At 38.3% G+C, this 24,722-nt stretch overlaps 1 protein-coding gene across 1 annotated transcript in view; it reads left to right on the top strand.

Annotated features, from left to right (window-relative positions):
• Positions 1–24,722, top strand: part of LOC136858077 (uncharacterized) — a 151,695-nt gene that overhangs the window by 84,987 nt on the left and 41,986 nt on the right. Inside the window, exon 4 of the mRNA XM_068225412.1 lies at positions 7,492–7,681. Coding sequence (XP_068081513.1) covers positions 7,492–7,681 — 190 coding nt within the window. The remainder of the gene's footprint in view (positions 1–7,491; positions 7,682–24,722) is intronic.

Here is a 24,722-nt window from a genome sequence, read left to right on the forward strand (position 1 = left end):
CAGAAGTGCACTTCAAGCGGCCAACAAGTCTCGCAAAACATTTCGCGGACCAAAAAGCGGCAAGTTTCCGTAAGTAGAGGATTATCTGCTTAAATATATGATTTAGTTACGCAATGTTGGATAAGCCGTTTCTCTCGAAATGCTGTATTTTAAAGAATGAGAAATAGCCGCGGGATTAATGTCTCGAATTTGAAGGTTAGCCGAGGCTTGATTAATTTTATGAAGATAAATGGACTTTCTCTTCGACGAAGAACAACATTATGCCAAAAAATGACCAATGATTTCAACTATTTTCATCGCTTTGTGATTGGGAAGCGTAAAGTGAATGAATATTTGAAATCCCGTATAGGAACCGCATCAGTTTCCATATACAACAAAGTCGAACAATCGATAAGAAAGGAACATACAGTGTTATCGTACGCGCTACCGGAAGCACAAAAACAGTCATGTACAGTACTGCAATGCTTGCTGTAACAGCTGATGGCAGAAAGCTTGCATCTTACATTGTTCTAAAACGAAAAACAATGCCTAAAGCAAAATTTCCGCGAGTGATCCACGTTCGTATACAAGGAAAAGGGGTCACTCATACAAGTTTGGATACGAACGGTTTGGGGTCCCTCCTTCGATGCCCGGCCCTTCTCGTGTTGGACTTTTTTTTTTGCCGGTATGTCATTCAGGTTGTATTGTCAGCTCGTAATGGGAAGAATATTTTCCAGGGTCGGTACTTCAAACCCACGTGTCTAACTTACCTGATGTACCCATTTGACTATTCAGAAAAAAATATCACGCCGGAATTTTACGTCAAATGACGATAACCACAAATGAGTTGAACCAATTGTGTTTATTTTATATTTGATGTATCTTTTAAATGTAAATGAATTGTAAATAGTTTATAAATATCTGAATTCCCTGAATAATGTACGCATCCGAAGTTTTCGCCTGTATTTTTCGTCAGAAAGTGTGTTAATTACGCGAGAAAATACGGTATTATGCATTTTGTTGCGTGTGTCGGTGTCAACATAAATATTATTATTCGTATGTAAGTGTCATAAAGAGAGTGATTAGGTACATTTTCTTGTAACCATTTTTACGTTTTCTTAGTTTAAGATTTTAAATTTAATGGTCAATTCGCATTGTAACTGTAGATATATATGCCTTTTATCCTGACCTTTTTTTTTTTTCACGTAGACTGTGGTGGATATGTGATGAAATCCAAGAATTAAAAAAAAAACTTCCTCTTTTTGGTTTCTAAAAGTTGGCAGGTATGTATCGTCAGTCTCGTATGATCAAGTTTAATTTAATTTCGTGTGGTTATTTCTAGCCGGCTGCAGCCCTTGTAAGGCAGACCCTCCGATGAGGGTGGGCGGCAGCCATTTGTAGGACACTGCGTGTTATTGTGGTGGAGGATAGTGTTATGTTTGGTGTGTGAGTTGCACGGATGTTGGGGACAGCACAAACACCCAGCCCCCGAGCAATTGGAATTAACCAGTGAAGGTTAAAATCCCCGACCCGGCCGGGAATCGAACCCGGGACCCTCTGAACCGAAGGCCAGTACACTGACCATTCAGCCAACGAGTCGGGCGCATGATCAAGTAAGACTGACAGATAAGACTGATGCAAGACATGCGTCCACACAGCTCAGTCTTCCGCTCAGACTTCTGTTCAATCTTACGACGATCACCTTGGATGAAATACTTTTGTTAACAATAATTCCTCTATGTGCTAAAACTAAGAGAATCGAGAAAAAAAATACTTATGATCGCTCTCTCATCTCTCGCATCTCTCATGTCAGTTTGATTCACGAGTTACGACAGGAACCAGAATACTGGCGTATTTAGCTGCGTATGGATATGGAGACTTGCTGTAAATGATTAACTCTTAGTAACTCCCAGAACAGGAAAACAAGACATTGCTATGAGGAAAGCTATCATTCAGCATGAGGCACTCACTGCAACATAAAGATTTTTAGCGACAGGGCGGAGCTGCAAGGATCTTGAGTTCACAATAATAATTTCCAAACAAGCTCTTGGTTGACTTATAAAGGAAATATGTCGAGCTATATACAAAGTTCTGAAGAAGGAATACTTAAAGGTACGGTACCGTACGTGAATGAATTATATAATGTGTTTTCTAATATTTGAGGTTTATTGAAAAATTACTGAAATACAGTGATACAAAACTGCCGCTTTGGTGTAGTGGTTAGTGTGATTAGCTGCCACCCCCGGAGGCCCATGTTCGATTCCCGGCTTTGCCACGAAATTTGGAACGGGGTACACTCAGCTTTGGGAGGTCAACTGAATAGAGATGGGTTCGATTCCTTTCTCAGCCATCCTCAAAGTGTTTTTCCGTGGTTTCCCCACTTTTCCTCCAGGCAAATACCGGGATGGTACCTAACTGAAGACCACGGCCACTTCCTTCCCTTTTCGTTGTCTAGCCCTTCCAATCTTCCCATCCCCCCTACGAAGCCCCTGTTCAGCATACCAGGTGAGGCCGCCTGGGCAAGGTACAGTTGTATCCTCGATCCAATGTCTCACGCTCCAGGACACTGCCCTTGAGGTGGTAGAGGTGGTATCCCTCGCTGAGTCCGAGGGAAAAAACTAACTAACCCTGGAGTGTAAGTGGATTAAGAAAGAAAGGAAGATACCCAGACAATTCTAATTTCTAAGAAGAAAATTTAAAGTAGAGTTTTCTGAAAATTGTCATCTGAAGAAAGAAAATTGTAAGCAGTCACTTAGCTAACTAGTTCTTCATATTAAAATAACTAATTACTAACTACTCTTATGGCTTTTGGAGACGCCGAGATGGCAGAATTTAGTCCCATAGATTTACTTTATGCACCAGTATATCTACCGATACGAGTCTGGCATATTTGAGAACCTTCAAATACCAACGGACTGAGCCAGGATTGAACCTGCCAAGTTGGAGTCAGAAAGCCAGCGCCTCGACCGTCTGAGCCACTCTACCCGGCTGGTAGGAAATTATAATGGATTAAATGATTCGCATGTATTTTTTCACTACACACTCATCCCATACTTAGAAAATAAATCCGAAATGTTTGCAGAGCTCGGCGTAATCACTGAAGAGCTTGTATTCTCAAGATTTGTGCATGTACTTTCCATCGCTTGTCAAAATGCCATTATACCACTGGCTCTTCTGGACGGATGTAATAAGGAAATCCATATGGTGCGGAACACTTTGCTTCTGAATAAATATCTGCCAGTCCTGTTGCTCAATATGCCTTGTGCAGTCGATAATTTTAAACTCCTAATTCTACAATTCCATTTTGGTCTTAAAAAGCACATCGTCTGTGAATTTTTGCACAGCAAGATATTTCGCTTGAAGGCCAAAGGCCACGTTATTTATGCATTACATATTTTCCATAAGCATCAAATGCATCTTCAGAATGGAGACCTTTTAATTTCTCTCCAGCTAACTGCAGCGCTTATTGTCCTATTGCATGAACACAAAGCTATTACAGAACTATTTATAATAGTTTTACTCGAGTCCGCCTTGTCAATACACCTTATAATGAAGGAAAACTATTTATTTTACCATACATGTTTCGGGAAGTCATCCATTCCCTTCACAATGGTCAGTTCAAAGAATAAAACAATATAACACTATCTTTTGTTTTTACAATTTAAAGAGGTATTGTGTCCTAATTCACCATATCAGTGAATAAAGAAAACTAATGAAATATTATGAAAATGATCAATACCTAAAAATTTTGTTTAACTGAATGAGAATACTTATATAAATTTAAATCTTCAAGGTTTTCTTCTTTTTGTTCAAGTAAAACTATTTTAAATAGTTCTGTAATAGATTCAGACAAGTCAATACGAATCAAACAACCATATTTACCTATCATGGTTACGTTTATCGACAGTGAACACAAAGCTCTCACCCATCAGTCTTTTGCTCAGTCTTCAAACTTCATTCAGTTCAAGTAAGACGTCACATTTGCCGTCCACATGTAACGTTTTGCATGACTGATCTAGCATGATCGTGCAAGACTGATGATAAAACGTTACGTTTAGATGGCCTTCTACTCCTTTGCGGGATTCCCCTCTTAATCATTACAGGATTAGATAACATTTCATCTACTCTAATTCCCTGAGTTGTATTTTCTAGAAATTTAGCTACCCACTCAACCACTCTTTGGCTAGTCCAATAGCCCTCATTATGGTCGATAATCTCCCATGATCTACCCTATCGAAAGCCTTGGATAAATCAATAGCAATAAGGTCAATTTGACCTCCTGAATCTAAAATATCTGCTATATCTTGTTGGAATCCTACAAGTTGAACTTCACTGGAATAACCTTTCCTAAACCTGAACTGCCAGCTATCAAACCAGTTAGTAATTTTGCAAATCTGTCTAATGTAATCAAAAATAATGTTTTCCCAGAGCTTACAAACTACACATGTCAAGCTGTCTGACCTGTAATTATCCACTTTATGTTTGTCACCCTTTTCCTTGTACACTGGGACTATTATAATAACTCTCCAGTCATTCGGTATCGCTCCTTCATGCAAACAGTAATCAAATAAGTATTTCAGTTATGGCACTATATCCCAACCTATAGCTTTTAATATCTCCCCAGAAATCTTATCAATCCCAACTGCCTTTCTAGCTATAAATTTTGTATCTTTTTGTAAATGTCTTTATTATCGTAGGTAAATTTCAATAATATGCCAATATTAGTCGCTTTCTTTCCTTATCCTTATATTTGACTGTTGTATACAAGGAACTTAGTATACAGTAACACAACATAAAGTTTATTGCTTCAATAGTTTTAGACAGTATTTACAAGAAATATAACTAAACTTTTCTTGAAGTTTGATTAATCGCACGCAGTTAATGCTGATATTAAAAGGTAGACTGAAAGTCTGTGGCGTATATACATTTATACAAAGTGAGAGTCCTATATACACATTCAGTCCTATCTTGATGAGATAGTCTGTTCCAATGAGAATGTCCTTGGATAGTCGAAAACTATCTGCTGAGTAATAACAAGTGTAACTCGTAGCGAGAGTTCGTATTAACAGGAGGCTAGTATTAGGCTTAGACTTGCTAGGAACTTGCATTAATATTCTTAATTAGCAGAATGCTAGGATTGACATCGGAGCACTGGTGAGGACTTGAGGGAGTAGCTGAATGCTTGACTCGGGGCTCGACGTGGCTACGGGGATCAGGGAAAGTGAGACAATGTCCAGAGGTGAGACCTCACGGCCAGAAATCAGTCCACCTGTTCAAACTCATTTTAAAGAGGATGCCTCCGTGTCTGACTTGCGGTGTGGTCTGGTCGTTGGACACTGGGGTAGTCCTAGAGAGGCGAGGAACATTGCTCCTTATATAGCGCTGGCTGGCGTCACAGATGAGCATGCCAGGCGCAGTGCAGTCACCTCGTAGGCTCTGGAAACATCGGTGATGCGGCGGGCTGCGGAGCTTGTAGGCGCGGAGCTTTAGGTGTGGAGGACACACACAACACTGACTACCTTTTACATACTGCTGACTGAATACTTCGGCCTTCTGTAAGTCCTGTCATGTACAGTACACTCCCTTTGTTCATTAATGGTCTCTGGAATGTCCTTCCTGAAACCTGTTTCTGTCTTACAGTATTTATGCATATCCTTCCATTGCTCCCTAAAATTCATATGGCTGCCAGTTATGTTTGCCATCATGTTATCTTTAGTTGACATTTTTGCTAAATTCAGTTTTCTAGTAAGCTCCTTCCATCTCTCCTTACTCTTGCAACCATTCCTAACTATTTCTTTCTAATCTGCATTTCCTTCTTAATCTCTTTTATTTCCCTGTTATAATTGTATGGGTCCTTACCATGCTTTACCACTTTTAAAGGTGCATACCTGTTTTCACACTCCTCAATAACATAATTGCATTAAATCATCCCATAGGCTGTTTATATTGTTACCTTTTTCCATTGATCATAATTATTTTTTACTTTAAAAAATGTCCCCATGACTCTCTCATTAACCATGTGGTAGACTATTGCCTAATAGTCCTTCTCTTACAACATTCCTTTCTATCACATTTATTGTTAACTGTGACAAAACTGGGCAAGTTGGCCATGTGGTTAGGGGCATGCAGCTGTGAGCTTGCATCCAGGAGATAGTGGGTTCAAACCCTACTGTCAGCAGCCCTGAAGATATTTTCCCATGGTTTCCCATTTTCACACCAGGCAAATGCTGGGGCTATACCTTAATTAAGGCCACGGTCACTTCCTTCCCATTCCTTGCCCTTTCCTATCCCATCGTCGTCATAAGACCTATCTGTGTCTGTGCGACGTAAAACAAATTGTAAAAAATAAAATAAAAATAAAATAACTATTACTAAGACAGTTTCATGATCACTTATACCATTGTGACCTTGGGGTCCCTAGCTGTGGCTAACATTGTTTCCATTTACTTGTGTCATGCTCCTCACTTTGAATAGTCCTGTCTGATCTTCCTTGGTTAACTCTTGTTCTCTTCTGACCCCGACATTATTAGGTTTGCAAGGCTTAGGGAGTCTTTCATTTTCTTACCCTTCATTGCCCTTCTGTTTCTTTTGTCAGTACCTTCATTCTTTGAAGGGTTGGACCTCTTCCATAAATTTTCCTCTGATTAATGTTGAGGAGGGGTTGCCCAGTTGTACTTCCTTATAAAAACAATAATCACCACCACCAGCACTTCTGAAATGATAATAACATGGTAATAATAATTGTGTAGGATCAGGTAGGTACCGTGTGCTGCTATTTTGATGTGACATGATTTAGGCTGCCTTCGTGTCAATTTTGTCATTCTTCATTACTCTGGCAGATGGCAGAGAAGGTAGAACTTTATTGGGTGACCTAATATTTAGTTTTAACTAATTTTTTATTGTAAACACTGAGTTAATATTTAGTTTTAACTAATTTTTTATTGTAAGCACTGAGTTTTCACCAAAGATTTTTTGTGTGCTGACATCATACGACATAGAGTGCCTAAAAGGACTCCCGTATGTTCCCCAGTTCTAACTACCTCCACTGATATTGAGATCCAGAGACCAACACTCGGCCATTGATCTACAAGAACATGCATTTTATTCACAGTCAATATATCCTTCATAGGAATGTATTTTTGACAATATTTTAGCTTCTTTTGAGAGAATTTTTTTTGTCAAGTCCTTCCTACTTTGCGAAATTCAGCTCACTTTTATTAGAAACTGTATTTGTCTTTGTGATTTTATAATAGATAGATTATCTTTAACAGTACTCCAGCACACAAAAGATCATTGGCGAAAATTTGGTGCTTACCGTAAAAAATTAGTTAAAACATTATATTAGGTCCATAATAGTTGTACCTTCTCTTTCATCTGCTATAGTAATATATAATGATGAAATTGAGCAATTGTGTCATTTAGTAAGACTCGTTCAACAAAGAAAACGAGTGATGAGGAAGAGGTATGTATTCTGCAGCACTCAAATTCATTGACATATATTTCTTTTCAAAGGAAGAAGAAGAGGAGGAAGAGAAGTTCAAGCTCAAGCCCTGACGCAGGTGACGGATTTCTTGAAGGAAGCAGAACAGAAATAGTTCCTAGTCATAAGTGTGGAGTATGTGATCGCGCCTTTAAACGGAAAGTGCAATTAGATGTACACCTGAAGACACATTCAACAAAGAAAACCAGTGACGACGAAGAGGTATGTATTCTATAGCACTCAAATTCATTAACACATTTCCGTACTGTGATGGATGTAATCATTATTAAGTGTTTAAATTGCAAAGGCAGCTCTGGAACTGTTGTTAAAAACGAGTGTATCTAGTAACAGTTGTTTGTTGCATTTTGATGACACACACATGTGGACTTGAATGTTGTAAATAGTTTTAGCATTTATGATGGACCCTAGAGTCCGAAAACCAGCTATGGAATAAAGTAGTCTGCCGATAGGACTGTTTGCGATTAATAATAATTATAATAAATACTATCATCAGCACTGTTATTAATATGGCTTTGATATTTTATAATGATTATAACATGACTGTTCAATTCAGTTGTAACTTTGTAATTTAATTTTATTTAAACAGTGGCATACCAAACGGGTGTCAAGACATTGACCCCAGTGATATATCTTGGTCCTAACGTCCATATGATTGGTTCATTTATTTTCAGCAATTGTGTCGTGATCCATATTCTGTGGGTTGACTAAAATTAGAATATCAGGTGATAGTTCAATGTTGTGATATTGCTATTATTGGATTTGGATGTGTAGCTGGGTCGAGAATATTTTGTGGGTTGTTAACCCGCCAGTGGTCGCTAGGATGAAAGTAACGCGAGTGGTCGCGTGTTGAGCAAAATGCTTACGGCATGATATGACGTGTTTACATAATAAATACCAACCAATTTCAAGTGTAAGTGTATTAACACATTAAAGGAACATAAGAATAAATCTCAAATGGTTATAAAGACTGCTAAAATTACAAATAAAATTACAAATAGTAATAAATCTCAAGTGGTTATAACTGTATCTGGAAAAAAAAATTCCCAACTTTCTAAAATAGTGTGTAGGTCTTTCGCAATGCCCTTTACACAAGGAAGATGAGTCACTGTATTTTCAGCACAAGTACGTGAGCATGGATTTCTTCTCTGTGGATGTCTGCCCCACTTTGTCACCTTATCTTTCCCTATATAAACATTGTCACTAAACATGAAATTCTCATTTACTTCCAACATATGTTGTTCGCCAGCTAGAGATTGTTCTTCAGGTACGGGTCCATCAGCACGTTCTTCTGGCTCGGACTGTTCAGTATCAGTATTATGTTCACTGTGCTCACTTTCACAGTCCAAATCACTGTTTTCGCCTTCGAGTTATCACTAGGAATTTCATCAAACCAAGCTAAAATGTCACGACTTGAAGCCATCGTCGCACACTAATTACACAACACATTAATACAATAAGTTGCAAAGAAGTGTTTCAACTATGAAACAACATACAACAATAGCGACACTATAACACACACAGAAATTAGTGCCAATGTGACTGGTGGCTCGTGAAGCAAAATGCTTACCCTTGACGGTCACTGATAATTCCTTCCTCCCTGTCCCTTCTCAAGGTCACAAATGTGCATTTCAATGCATCCGTCCTTCTCTCAAAACTGCAGTGCGAAGGTACACCAGGGCTCAAGTTCGAAACTACATGTTGTTTAAAAGAGCAGATGTTTTTCAATGACCGTGAGCATTTTGCTCATATAGCAACCACTGGCGGGTTAAAAATTAGGGTGTCTAGTAACAATAATTGTTTGTTGTATGATTGCTATTGTTGTATTTGAGTCAGTAGTTTGGGACTAGTGATGGTAAAACTTTTTAGAATATCGATATATCGGCGATTTATCCGTTTTAAAAATATTGGTGCTATTATGCATTATTGTAAGTCTAGTTTTACATTTAAAACAATGAATAAAGGATTAATTAGGTTTAATAAGTCTTGACACAGATCAGAAAACAACCTTAAAACGATGACCAAGTAACATGACTTTTTCACTACAATGACACATTATAAAAACATTTATAGCCGATGGATGTTATGATACATAGAAAAACAGTATATGTAAGGTGTCTAGTAACGAGCTAATAACTTACACCGTAAAACCATATGAAAAAACTACAAACGTATAATTTATGTACAAAGTACATCTAATAATTATCAGAGCTCTATAAAATAATAAAACATTTTCTTCCCAACTTCTTCCTCAGCACTGCAATTCCATTTGTTCGTGAAACAACATGATGATGATCTCAGGTCTATCCAATACCTCCTAGGTAAGCCATTTAGAAAAAGTAGCTTTGATAACAATTTGCCACTTAATCAGTTTCTCTTTTCCGTGATGGTGTTACCAGCTTTTGTAAACACTCTCTCTGCTGGGACAGAGGTTGCTACAATGCTCAAATATTGCCTAGCTAATGTATAACGCTTAGGAAAAACTGGTTTCAGATCTTCCCACAACTTGAGCAAATTCACTCTGTGATTTACTGCCATAGGCATTGACAAGTACAGACTTATCTCTGACTGTAACTCCAGTGAGGATTCTGGTGTTGCCATTTTTGTTGTTGATTTTAGTGCTAAAGATTTATGGTGGGCCCATATCTATCAGATCTACATCTGCTTCCATCTCAGCCTCGGATTCTGAAGATGATGGTCGCGGTGTTTCTTCTGACAAAGTAGCGAAAAGTTTTAATGTGATTTAGGGCTCTTGAGGCTGCCATTGGGTCCAAGAAGTGGATATTTTTAAATCTAGGGTCCAAAAATATAGGTAGGGGTAGCAAATGCACCTCCTCTCGTTCTTTAAACCTAGTATCAAATTCTTTCAGAATGTTAGTTTTCAAGCTGTTTCCAATTTCTTTCGGTGATGAAGAGGAATGAAATGGTGTATGGCTTTTAGTGCCGGGAGTGTCCAAGGACAAGTTTGGCTCGCCAGATGCAGGTCTTTTGATTTGACTCCCGTAGGCGACCTGCGTGTCGTGATGAGGATGAAATGATGATAAAGACGACACATACACCCAGCCCCCGTGCCAGCGAAATTCACCAGTTGAGGTTAAAATTCGCGACCCTGCCTTGAATCAAACCCGGGACCCCTATGACCAAAAGCCAGAAAACTAACCATTTAGCCATGGAGCCAGACGATGAAGAGGAGATTGACTGGAACAGGTAATTCAACAGTGGAATAGCCATACTGGCTGTCACATAGCTTTCTCCTGAAATTTCCCTTGTTAAACGTTCCAAGTAAAACAACATGTTTAGACAACATATTTTTTACTTCTCTGGAATTTTCTAATTCTACTGCAGACAGCATTGGTGGATAATCTGGGCGGCTTACTAGAACTCTGCTTACAATGTTGGACAGAAGTAGAAATTGTTTAATCATGTAGTATTTAGAATTCCAGCGTGTCCTAATGTGAAAACTAATTTAAGCAGTTCTCCTTCAGAAATTCCCTTCATTTTTCGGCTCTTCTCAGAAATGATTACTAACATTCACTTACTGCTTGATGTATTATTTAACGATCTCTCTTATCTTTTGTATTATATCATGTAGCCCCTCAGTGTTCTGGATAGCAGATTCTGCTAATAAATTTATGGAATGAGCCAAATATCTCATGTGCTTATTTTTCCCAAACAGATCACCAATTGCCTTCACCATTGCTGATTCATTGTCTGTAACAACACACAACATTTTATCTATGGGGATATCCCACTCATTTAATGCAGACAAAATTCGGTTGCTCAAGTAAACAGCAGTATGGGATTGCTGTAACTGAAATACACCGAGTGCGATTGATTCGACTGAAGACTCTTCAATGAAGTGAACGGTTAAGTCAAGAAAGCTGGTGGTTGTCATCATCTCAGACCAAACATCAGTTGTAATTGTAAAGTATTTCACGTGTTTGGTTATCTTCTTAAAATAAGAGCTTACTTAGCAAATCATTTTTTTAAATCAGTCTTTCTGGTGGGCACTTTATAGAGAGGAGTTGCTTCCTTCAAAAGATGCTGGAATCCTTCTCCTTCAACCTCCGACAAAGGCATGCCATCTTTGCAAATAAAGTATAAAAGTGATGTTACAGTGCCGCGAACCATCCTTTGTAAAAAAAAAAAAAAAAAAAAAAAAAAGTATTGCTACAGAGAACAGAAGGGTGATTTTAATTAATATGGACAACTAACAGCTCTTTAAAAAAATAGGCCCTTTCTGCTTAATAGGTCTAAAAAATACATTAATTATTTATAAAACACGGTAATCTCGTAAAGGGTTAAAAATGAAATCCCAACTGCGTAGCTACAATAAAGGGCCAAAATGTTTTGTAAAATTAACCTGAAAATTTCTTAATGTCTCCTAATGATTGCCGGATAGATGGCTGGATAGCTGTAGACGTACTCGGTGATGACAACTCAGCGTTGGTCACCGATGTAGTGAATGTAGTGAACTTCCCAGTAGCAGTTCCCAGTGATGATACAGACACAGATGGTGCTAAGGATGTTGTAGGAGGGGTTTCAGCCTCACCAGATTTAAAGAGCGATTTACTGCTCCCTGCCACTGACTTAAGCATTCCTTTCATGCTTGAAGTTCCTTTAACAGGCAACGTATATAGTATTTCGTGCTTTTATGTATGTATCTTCAAACGAGCCTTCATATTTTTGCTATTGCTGGAACTTTTCAAAATTTTGCTCACGTATTACACTAAACTTCAGTTTTATTGATTTTTGTGAAGTTTCTCTACAGATCACTTTTATTTGGAACCATTTATGAAACTACTTATTGAAAATATATACCACTAAAATATGTAAACATATGAATCACGTAAAGCAACACTATGAAGTATGAATAGGACTAACCGCCAGCATGTTCCACAACTTTCCCGTACCTTACTGACAACAATGACATTGTAGTTAATGACTGGGGCGTGTTGCAGGTGGCCTGTGTTGGCTGGCAGCTTTATTGACTTACAAGGTATGCACAATGAATGAGTTGTGAAATTATCACTGTTCTAGCTGATGTACCCGTGCTTCGCTATGGAATTTTCACAAAAACTATCTTTGTGGTTTTCCCAACTGAACAGTACTGCATTGCCGATCTAACAGTCCAAAGTTCCAGTGCTGGAATGACCAGCCTGCAAACAGCCGTGAACACTCGTCTGCCATTATTCCATTAAATGTGCACACTGCTAATTCTAATCACTGCCCCGTAGTAGGGATTGAATAGGTGGAATACTATGATGAACCAATGTGTTACGTTCGAGTAGTATCAGAAAATTAATAAACCAGAGGAATGGCATGCTAAAGAAGAGATAGATCTAACTCCCCAGCTACTTCCCACGAATATTCAGGTAGGCTGTTGTACTCGGTACGCAGCAGTAATCCCATCTTCCTGAGATGAGTGGCAGCAGAAGACACAAAGCACATCACAACAATGTTATTGTTGATCAGTTTTATGAACTTTCTATATTGTAGGCCTTCACATTTATTTTACGGCTGACTCTGTGATATTAGGGAGTCTTATAATTATAAAATTATTTTTACCGTCGACTGTAGTTCCTTATTCCCCGACTTTACATACAGAATTTCATTTAAAAATGTTTAGTCATTTTCTTGTGCCTCGGTGCTGATATGGATTTAGCAACAAAAATACCAAATTCATGAATATCTGTTATCATAGCCAGTACGGTAAAAATGTATAAAACATAAATGATCGGAAATTTAATGCTATATAACTTTAGTTAAGTAGTATTTATTGATAGGACCACTAAAAACACAAATATTTAGGAATTAAATTTTAGGCCTTCCCCTAAACTACCATTTCATTCAGTGTGAATAAAATTATTTATGGCCTAGATTGCAGCGACTTATTCCTCGACTCTACATACTGATTTTCATTAAAATCTCTTCAGCCATTTTCTCATGATGTGCATACTGTGACCGTTCGTGGGACGCCTAATTCGGAGATGATAATAAATCTTATAATTCGCTCGACTAGAATTCAGTGGTTTACATGATCCTCCACTCAGGGCATGGCCCTTCGGAAAGAAAGCGGTCACATTCTATCAATAATTAGTCTGATGATGATCTAACATCAGTTTCAAGATAATAAGTTCACTTAAATTAAGCATAAATGAAAAGTTGCAATGAGAAATTGGAAGTATAATAATTTTAATAAAATGAAATTAACTGACTACAATTGAACAACTGAATATGCAACGTAAAAAATATTATCTTTGTGCATTAAAAGAAACAAGTCCATCTTGAAAAATAATTGTCAGTCATTAAGTTAAAATCTCATCACTACGCAACACTGATTCATTTAAATAAATATAAATTAATATAATGGAAAATCAGCAATTTCAGTCTCTATTCGTTCATCTTGTTTGTTCATTTCTGACGTATTACTAGACGAACCTGTCCTCCCTGCTCTACTTTTCTTATTACTTCATTATAATTACCTAACTAACTGAATAATAACTTGAATTTTCTAACAGCGCATGATAAACACCGAAAATCCATCGTAGAGACCGAGGAGATAAAAAGGGAGGGGGGGTGTTTATTCTGGTGAAGGAAACTTACTGTTCACATGAATGGTTTACCGATGAAAGGGATGAAATATTAGGGATAAAATTAGTTTGTGATAATATGAAGGAGGTGGGAATTATAGGAACATACAGGCCTGGAAGAGAGGCAAGAGACATGGAAATCTTTGAAAAAATAATAGATTATACTTGTAAAAACAATAATAATGATATGGTAATAATTGGGGGAGATCTAAATTTGCCTGAAGTTGAATGGAAAGGAGCTGCAAGTGAAGCCCATGAACAGAAACTGGCAAATAAGTTAATTTGGGAGGGAGGATTTACACAAGTAGTACAAGAACCGACTCGTCTCAATAACTTACTAGATGTATTCCTGGTTAAACCATGGGAAATTGTTGATAAAACTGAGGTAATTGAAGGAATAGGAGACCATAAGGCTGTAATAATGGATGTAGGACTCGTACCAAAAAGGCTTAATAAGAGGGTTACACAAGACAAGAAATTGTACAGAAAAACTAAAGTTGATGAATTTGGGACTTACCTTAACTCACAATTCAGTTGTTGGATAAGTGAAGGGAGTAACGTGGATACACTTTGGGCTAAATTTAAAGGAATTATTTGGGAAGGAGAGAAGAGATTTGTACCTGTTAAGAAGGGTCAAATGACCTCAGACCCTGTTTATTATACAAGGGAAATAAGAAAATTAAAAAGAAAATGTAGAATAGTAAACAGGAAAATCAAAGAGGGTAGGGAGAGTAGAGAAACTAGAAAACAGCTAATGAGGGAACTGAATAGAGTGAAAAAGGAAGCAAAAGAGAATTATATGAATGGCATACTTCAAGAGGGTAATGACCACAAAGGGAAATGGAAAAGGCTGTATTCATATATCAGGAATCAAAAAGGAAAAGGAATCCAAATTCCTACAATGGTGGGAGAAGGGGGTGAACACTATTTAACAGATACTGAGAAAGCAAACCTATTTAGTAGGGAATTTAGAGATTCAGTAGATGATTGTCAAGAGTTGGAAACCGAAACAGAAGATAGAGAGGGAGAGAGACAGAGGGAAACAAGAAGCTTCTCATTCACAAACGAAGATATTTTCAGAGAAATCCAACTGCTTCAGCAAGGAAAAGCAGCAGGGAGTGATCAAATTACTGGGGAGGTATTAAAGACAATGGGGTGGCACATAGTGCCTTATTTAAAATTTCTCTTTGACTATGTCATAAATAATAGTGTAATACCAAAGGAATGGAAGGAATCTATAATAATACCAATTTATAAAGGAAAGGGTGATAAAAGGAAACCAGAGAACTACAGACCAATCAGCCTGACCAGTATAGTTTGTAAAATTCTGGAGAGTTTAATATCGAAGTACATCAGAGGGATATGTGATGATAAAAATTGGTTCATGGAGCCAGTATGGATTTAGAAAGAAATTTTCTTGTGAGGCACAACTGGTGGGATTTCAGCAGGACATATCAGATCAGTTGGATTCAGGAGGTCAGTTAGATTGCATAGCCATAGATCTTTCCAAAGCCTTTGATAGAGTGGAACATGGAATATTATTAAAGAAATTGGAGGGAATAGGATTGGACGTAAGGGTTACACGGTGGATAAAAGCATTTCTAAATTCAAGGGTTCAGAAAGTCAAAGTAGGAAATAATGTATCTCAGGAAGAGAAAGTTTGGAAGGGAATTGCACAGGGTAGTATAATCGGTCCGTTACTTTTCTTAATATACGCAAATGATTTAGGGAACAATATAACATCAAAAATAAGATTGTATGCAGATGACATAATTGTTTATAGAGAAATAAACAACATTGAGGATTGTTCAGAATTACAAAGGGACCTTGAAAGTATCCAACAATGGGTTGAAGAAAATAATATGAAGGTTAATGGAGGCAAATCAACTGTTACAACTTTTACAAACAGGAGCTTTAAAACTGAATTTGAATATACTTTGGATGAGGTAGTTATCCCAAAAGATGGCAAGTGCAAATACTTAGGTGTGAGATTTGAAAGTAATTTGCACTGGAAGGGTCATATTGATGACATTGTTGCGAAAGCATACAGATCATTACATGTCATAATGAGGCTACTTAAAGGATGCAACAAAGAATTAAAAGAAAAAAGTTACTTGAGTATGGTTCGTCCATTATTGGAATATGCAAACAGTGTTTGGGATCCTCACCAAGAATACCTAATAAAAGAAATAGATAGTGTGCAGAGGAAAGCAGCAAGATTTGTAACAGGGGATTTCAGGAGAAAGAGTAGTGTATCAGAAATGTTAAAGGAACTTGGGTGGGAAACTTTAAGTAAGAGAAGGGAGAAAACTAGACTTACAGGATTATATAGAGCCTATACAGGAGAAGAAGCATGGGGAGATATCCGTGAGAGGCTTCAGTTGGAAAATAATTATATCGGCAGGACTGACCACAAATATAAAATTAGAAGGAATTTTAGCAGAAGCGATTGGGGTAAATTTTCATTCATTGGGAAGGGTGTGAAGGAGTGGAACAGTTTACCAGGGGTAGTGTTTGATCCTTTTCCAAAATCTGTACAGATATTCAAGAAGAGAATAAACAGCAACAGAGAAAATAAATGAAATGTTAGAGGGCATTCGACCAGTGCAGGTTATTGTATATAAAAAAATGTGTGTGAATAAATTAATTCCATCCCCTGGTCTAAGGAGTTTGGACAGCCAAAGTAGGGGACTGCCTGTAGGGGTGAAGTACAGTGGGGACTTCGAGGGCCCTGGGACCGCTACGGTAGCTGTGAAGGCCCTTCAGGAACTCTGAAAAGTGGTGGCAAAAGGGGCTCTGGTTAAGACGCAGCAGGTCGTTATGCTACTTAGGATCCAGAACGGGTAAAAAAAAAAAAAAAAAAAAAAAAAAAAGTAAATAAATAAATAAATGCAATGTAAATATTAATGTTATACCAGTTGTATAGTATCATTTGAAGTAATTCCACATACTGTATATCAGTTGACTATATTTGTAAGTAGGACAGGATATATTATAGGTAGAATTTTGTAAACAATATAAATTTATTAAGGATGAGCTGTGTGTTTAATAGAAAACATTGTTAGCGTAAATTGTATAATATTGTATTATAGGAAAAATTTTCTTCTCTTGTTAATTTAATATTTAGTGCTTGACAATAATGTATTTTAGTGTACCATTTGCCACCGAGGTAGACACCTCATTTGCAAATAAAGATATTTTGATTTTGATTTAATATTAGTGTTCCATAATCAATTAACTGCATGTCTCCATCCAACCAATGGCATCATGTGGCTGCACCTGAAATAAGGTACTAACTACTGACATAAATAAGAAAACTATCAAATGCTAGACGATCTGCGTTGCACCGGCTCCACTCCATCCTGCTGAAAATACTTCTACAGCGCTAACTTACTACATCTAGCAATACCACAAGTTGATCTACATTACAGGTGACACTAATCTCGCAATCTAATTATCGTTCGAGTAGCTTGTCGAAGATCCTACTCGTATATTCGTAAATACATTCCGCTACCCATGTGATACCAAATTAAACTCAAGTCAGCTCGCATGCCTAACCAAACTCTTCGAAAAGCATTCAATCAACGCTACGAAACACGCTCATCTAATAAACTCAAATATACGCGGCGGAAATACCTCTCAATAATACTATCCTAACCATTGGCCATCTCAAATAATTAAATTACTACCGCAATTCACCACTCAATAAATCATTCTCTACTTATACCGTCAACTATACCTTTAGATGACCCTACATATTTTACGCCACACAATGTCCACCACATAATGAGAACAATCATCATTCCCTACATAAATGAGCTAAATATCTTTGAAGAGCTTCACTATTATTCATACAACCATCACTGAATCGATCCACTAAACATATCACAACACTCCGCGGAATTATACATTATTATAAGATCACCACTTCAAATATCTCACACATCAGCACATAAAAACTTACCTGTGGCATTCAAGATCACACACGCTTCATAGCTGTTCCACTAACACGGAAAACAACGCAGGAAAGATCGCCTAACCCTAGTATTCACCAACAGAAAACTATATTCTAATATACGCAGTAGCATTACATGACGTTACCAACACCGTTAGCACGTTAGAGCATTCAAGTTATTTCACTTTACATCACCTGTGTGACATTTAAAAAAGATCTACTTCTACTATAAGCATCTACAAGTAAACAAGAAGGGCAAGGTTCGACTACTCATCTGACTTCTTCGCTTCTCCGTAGGTATTGGTAGTCAGGTTATTTTTTCAGCCATCTCGTCCATTTTGGCAGAGTGTGGATCCACCAGGATCCTACTAGTTTACTCGGACATCTCTTCTATATGGACTTTCTTATTCACAAATATAGGCAACATCTTGAGTTCAACCTGAAAGTTGAACAGCATAGTTAGAACGAATTCGTACAGATTTATTAATCCACTGTTATAGATTAATACTGGCCTGTGTAAATTTGTATCGCTCAATGCTATACTTAGTTTGTTAACGTTATTTCGGCCTCAACTTCTTAAATTTTTAAGAGCTTTAATTCGCATACAAGAGCTGAGCTCTCTATTTGCTTCACGATCCTTTTTGTACTACTCAAGAATTGACATTAAAACAAATTCAAACTTCATTATTTCAATAATAATAACGAGGCTGCTTTCCATAAACTACATAACTACGATCCTGACTTCTTTACATATGGTTTTTGACATTGAGGAAACGTTATCACAGAGATTCACAATGGAACACATGCTACCCTTGTTTATTCTTCTCCACTTGAAATACGTCACACCACATGCCTGTTAGATAATTGACTGTATATAATTCCGGCTCAATCCATGGCCTCCTTGACGTCTGTTATACTAGATGTAATGTCTGGCCTTTTCTTCTTCTCAGCTGTTACTGCAAATATTTATTGATACCCGCTTGTGACTACACTGTTTTTCACGCGGTCCGATGTATACCACGGGGTTCTGAGCTTGATCTATCGATCCTCTTCCATAAGATCTACTATCAATTCGCGAGTTGTGTCGGCTCATATCGTATGAATATATAAATTCGCCGTGCATCAACAGTTTTTTTTACATCCATGCCGTCCATATGCATCTATCATACTTATGACCTTCAATGACTCCCTGACATGTAATTACGCGTCATTTTAAGGTCATAATACATACAGACAGATAGAAGGACAGACAGACAGAAATTACGGAAAATTAAATAGTGCATTTCCTTGTTACTGTGGACTCGACCAATACAGAAATAAAATTCTTTTCAAAGTCTGATGAATTGAGAAATAAAAATTCAAATTTTGTAACTGCAGCCTGCTAATATTGAAAGGGCCTGAAAAATAATCAAATCATAACCAAAAGTATTAAATTAGACAGAAATATCTATATGGTAGGCACAAAGTATTGATATTTCCCTCTCAAAATATTGGTATTTCTGATATATCAATATTCTTTTGCAATTCCTAGCTAGGACAATCACTCAGTCAGTCAGTAAAAGTGCTGGAAAAAGGAGGTTTGTTTTTGTGGTTGTTCAAAAATATATAAACAGTCCAGACTGACTTGAGGAAGAAATTGATAAGGGACTCAAAAACTCAAGAGTGTGAATTCAGTTGCAATGTACTTGAAAATGCATCCAGTGCAGCTGATGGTGTTGTTCAAGAACCCCTCTGCCAGCAAAATTACGGATACTAGTGAGTCAGACGAAACTGTTGAAGGTACGGAAATTTTTGATCTTTTTCCTAGACTCATTGTTATAAGTGTTCATAATTTTTGGATATCACTGAAGTTTTAATGGATGAAAATTATTTGTTATACCATGTCGCTAGTAAGAAGTAATTCCCTGCATTAGCAGCCAGCATAATTAACGCACTTTTTTTGACGAAAAATACAGTAGAAAACTTCGGATGTGTAAATTATTCAAGGAACATACATACATACATTATCATTATAGGCTGTTATGCCTTTCAGCGTTCATTCTGCAAGCCTCTGAGAATTTACTAAACGTCGCCACAATCCTCGATTTGCAACTAGTGTTGTGGCCTCATTTAGTTCTATACCTCTTATCTTTAAATCGTTAGAAACCGAGTCTAACCATTGTCGTCTTGGTCTCCCTCTACTTCTCTTACCCTCCATAACAGAGTCCATTATTCTCCTAGGTAACCTATCCTCCTCCATTCGCCTCAAATGACCCCACCACCGAAGCTGGTTTATGCGTACAGCTACATCCATAGAGTTCATTCCTAAATTACCCTTTATCTCCTCATTCTGAGTACCCTCCTGTCATTGTTCCCACCTGTTTGTAACAGCAATCATTCTCGCTACTTTCATGTCTGTCACTTCTAACTTATGAATAAGATATCCTGAGTCCACCCAGCTTTCGCTCCCGTAAAGCAAAGTTGGTCTGACAACAGACCGATGTAAAGATAGTTTCGTCTGGGAGCTGACTTCCTTCTTACAGAATACTGCTGATCGCAACTGCGAGCTCACTGCATTAGCTTTACTACACCTTGATTCAATCTCACTTACTATATTACCATCCTTGGAGAACACACAACCTAAATACTTGAAATTATCGACCTGTTCTAGCTTTGTATTACCAATCTGACATTCAATTCTGTTGAATTTCTTACCTACTGACATCAATTTAGTCTTCGAGAGGCTAATTTTCATACCATACTCATTGCACCTATTTTCAAGTTCCAAGATATTAGACTGCAGACTTTCGGCACAGTCTGCCATTAAGACCAAGTCGTCAGCATAGGCCAAACTGCTTACTACATTTCCACCTAACTGAATCTCTCCCTGCCATTTTATACCTTTGAGCAGATGATCCATGTAAACTACGAACAGCAAAGGTGAAAGATTACAGCCTTGTCTAAATCCTGTAAGTACCCTGAACCAAGAACTCATTCTACCATCAATTCTCACTGAAGCCCAATTGTCAACATAAATGCCTTTGATTGATTCTAATAATCTACCTTTAATTCCATAGTCCCCCAGTATGGCGAACATCTTTTCCCTCGGTACCCTGTCATATGCTTTCTCTAGATCTACGAAACATAAACACAACTGCCTATTCTTCTCGTAGCATTTTTCAATTATCTGGCGCATACTGAAAATCTGATCCTGACAGCCTCTCTGTGGTCTGAAACCACACTGGTTTTCATCCAACTTTCTTTCAACGACTGATCGCACCCTCCCTTCCAGGATGCCAGTGAATACTTTGCCTGGTATACTAATCAATGAGATACCTCGATAGTTGTTGCAATCCTTCCTGTTCCCTTGCTTATAGATAGGTGCAATTACTGCTTTTGTCCAATCTGAAGGTACCTTACCAACACTCCATGCTAATTTTACTACTCTGTGAAGCCATTTCATCCCTGCCTTCCCACTATACTTCACCATTTCAGGTCTAATTTCATCTATTCCTGCTGCCTTATGACAATGGTGTTTATTTACTATCCTTTCCACTTCCTCAAGCATAATTTCACCAACATCCTTTTCCTCCTCCCCATGAGCTTGGCTGTTCGCCCCACCACCACGATGATTTCCTTTTACATTGAGAAGATGTTCAAAATATTCCCTCCACCTCTCCAGTGATTCCTATTATGAGTTCACCTGAATTACTCAAAACACTGTTCATTTCCTTTTTCCCTCCCTTCCTAAGATTCTTTATTACTGTCCAGAAAGGTTTCCCTGCTGCTTGACCTAGCCTTTCCAGGTTATTACCAAAATCTTCCCATGACTTCTTTTTGGATTCAACAACTATTTGTTTCACTCTGTTTCTTTCATCTACGTACCAATCCCTGTCTGCCTTGGCCCTTGTTTGGAGCCATTTCTGATAAGCCTTCTTTTTACGTTTACAGGCTGCTCTCACTTCATCATTCCACCAAGATGTTCGCCTTTTCCCATCTTTACACACAGTTGTTCCTAGGCATTCCCTTGCTGTTTCTATTACAGCATCCCTGTATGCCACCCATTCACTTTCTATATCCTGAACCTGCTTACTGTCTACTGTTTGAAACTTCTCACTAATCATATCCATGTACTTCTGTCTAATTTCCTCGTCCTGGAGACTTTCTACCCTTATTCGTTTGCAGCTAGATTTCACTTTCTCTACCCTAGGCCTAGAGATACTTAGTTCACTACAGATCAGATAGTGGTCTGTATCATCGAAAAATCCGCGAAAAACTCGTACATTCCTAACAGATTTCCTGAATTCAAAGTCTGTTAAGATATAGTCTTATTATGGATCTGGTACCCCTAGCCTCCCATGTGTAGCGGTGAATAGCCTTATGCTTGAAGAATGTATTCGTAACAGCTAAACCCATACTAGCACAGAAGTCCAGCAAACGCTTCCCATTCCCATTAGTTTCCATATCTTCCCCACATTTACCAATCACCCTTTCGCATCCTTCAGTTCTATTCCCAACTCTCGCATTGAAATCGCCCATTAGCACTATTTTATCCTTGCTGTTGACCCTGACCACGATGTCACTCAATGCTTCATAAAACTTGTCAACTTCATCCTCATCTGCACCCTCACATGGTGAATACACGGACACAATTCTTGTCCTAATTCCTCCCACTGACAAATCTACCCACATCATTCGCTCATTTACATGCCTAACAGAAACTATGTTGCGTGCAATGGTATTCCTGATAAAGAGCCCTACCCCAGACTCTGCCCTTCCCTTTCTAACACCTGTCAAGTACACTTTATAATCTCCTATCTCTTCCTCATTATCTCCCCTTACCCGAATATCACTTACTCCTAGCACATCCAGATGCATCCTCTTTGCTGACTCACCAGTTCTACCTTCTTTCTTCCATAAGCCCCATTAATATTGATAGCTCCCCATCGAATTCCATTTCGTTCGCCAAGTTGTTTCCAAGGAGTCCCTCGCCTGTCCTATGGGAGTGGGACTCCGTTACTCCCATAGGTCCGAGGCTTGCTTAAGGTGTTCTGAGCTCGGTAAATTCATGAAGCATGATGCTGCCCTACTTGCACATAGTCCAAGTGAGGATCTCTCCTCTAACGGGTTATGGACCACCGGTGAATTGTATAGTCCTAGCCGCCTGAGCACAAGGAGGGCGAGGACAGAATATGTCAGAGATGCCCACTCCCATTCCATAGCAACTGGTATCCCGACTCTCAGGACCACTTACTATGCCACTCAGCCGTTGCCCATGGTTCACGAACTAGGACGTGACTACAGTAACCGACAAACATGAACCATTTATTCAAGGAAATCAAATATTTAAAAATGATTTACAATTACAGTAGAAGTCCGTTATAGCGAGAATGCATACCGTCTTAAAACTTACTCGCTATAGCGGATTGTCGTTATATCCGATTTTTAAATAAAAGTCGGAAAACCACCCATGCATATTAACATTGGTATGAAACGGCAATCAGTTTGTTCAAAACTTGTGTTTCCGCAGATGTTATCCACACTACGGCTTACTTGTTTGTTATTTTTCGAAATCCGATACTACGTGAAAGCGTATGTTTAATTACATTCTGAAAAAATAGAGTACCGTATTTCTCCGAATCCAAGATGAACCCCACTTTTTCCTTTAAAAAATTTTAATCAGTCTCAAAAAGTACTTTGTAAAATCATATGAATGCCTTTGTTGTACAATAGGCCGACGCATTTTTAGACGCCAAACATTGACTTTCGTCATGCCTATTTTTTTTGCGGCTGCGCAATTATTCTTTATTTCCGTGGGTTTAAGGGCCATTAACTTAAAATTGGCGTCATAATACCGAAGAGAACCCGTTGAAATTCGCCTATTTCATGCGTCTGTACATTACGACGATCCATCAGGAAATTATTCTTGCTGTCTATGAAACTGTTACTTTTACTCAGCGTCAGATGTAATCGGCTACCCCTACACACACGTCTCGCTTGCCGGGTTCGGCCAACTTCAGCGGCTAGCGATGTATAGGCCTAATCGCGGACGTCGAAAGTCAACGAACGAGTTTATTGCGCCACGGTATGGCCATTCCGCTCTTTGTCTTCACGCTAACGCCAAATATTGGCTTTAGTTAGGCCTATGCCGAAAATATTCCTGCTGTCTATAAAACTTAATTTTGCTAAGCGTCAAGTACAATAGACGCGTTATAACTCTGCCACTGAGTAGCCATGGCCTTTCTAAGAATTCGAAGGCTCGCATGTTTTAATGCCATTCTGCAGATTTGAGAAACGTTTCTGTAGAAGCTACTAGAACGTCATACTCTCTTCACTATTTCCTGCGATCCTGTGTGTAACTTCACTGGCGATGTAGGCTATAGTAAAGAGGCGGTCGTTTATTTTCAACGAGTTTTGTGCGCGTGTGAAAAGAAGTAGCGTGGTTACCGCGGTAGTTGCCAGTGGTATCCATTAACTTACTGTTAGACCGCGAATGCAAGACAACCCTTGAGTTTTCGCATGAGATTCTGAGAAAAAAGTCTTGGATTCGGAGAAATACCGTATCACTCCAGAGGTTTCTGTGGCAAACACTTCAGTTCTCTTCTTCAAACGGCGTCACCTATCCTAACCGTATATGTATCATGAGAACATCAAACGCAAGTAGAGAAATGATAACCTCCTCGCGAAAAATTTACATTTAAATAGCCTTTCCGAAATT

This window comes from Anabrus simplex, chromosome 1 (assembly GCF_040414725.1).
Source record: "Anabrus simplex isolate iqAnaSimp1 chromosome 1, ASM4041472v1, whole genome shotgun sequence".
Lineage (NCBI taxonomy): Eukaryota > Metazoa > Arthropoda > Insecta > Orthoptera > Tettigoniidae > Anabrus > Anabrus simplex.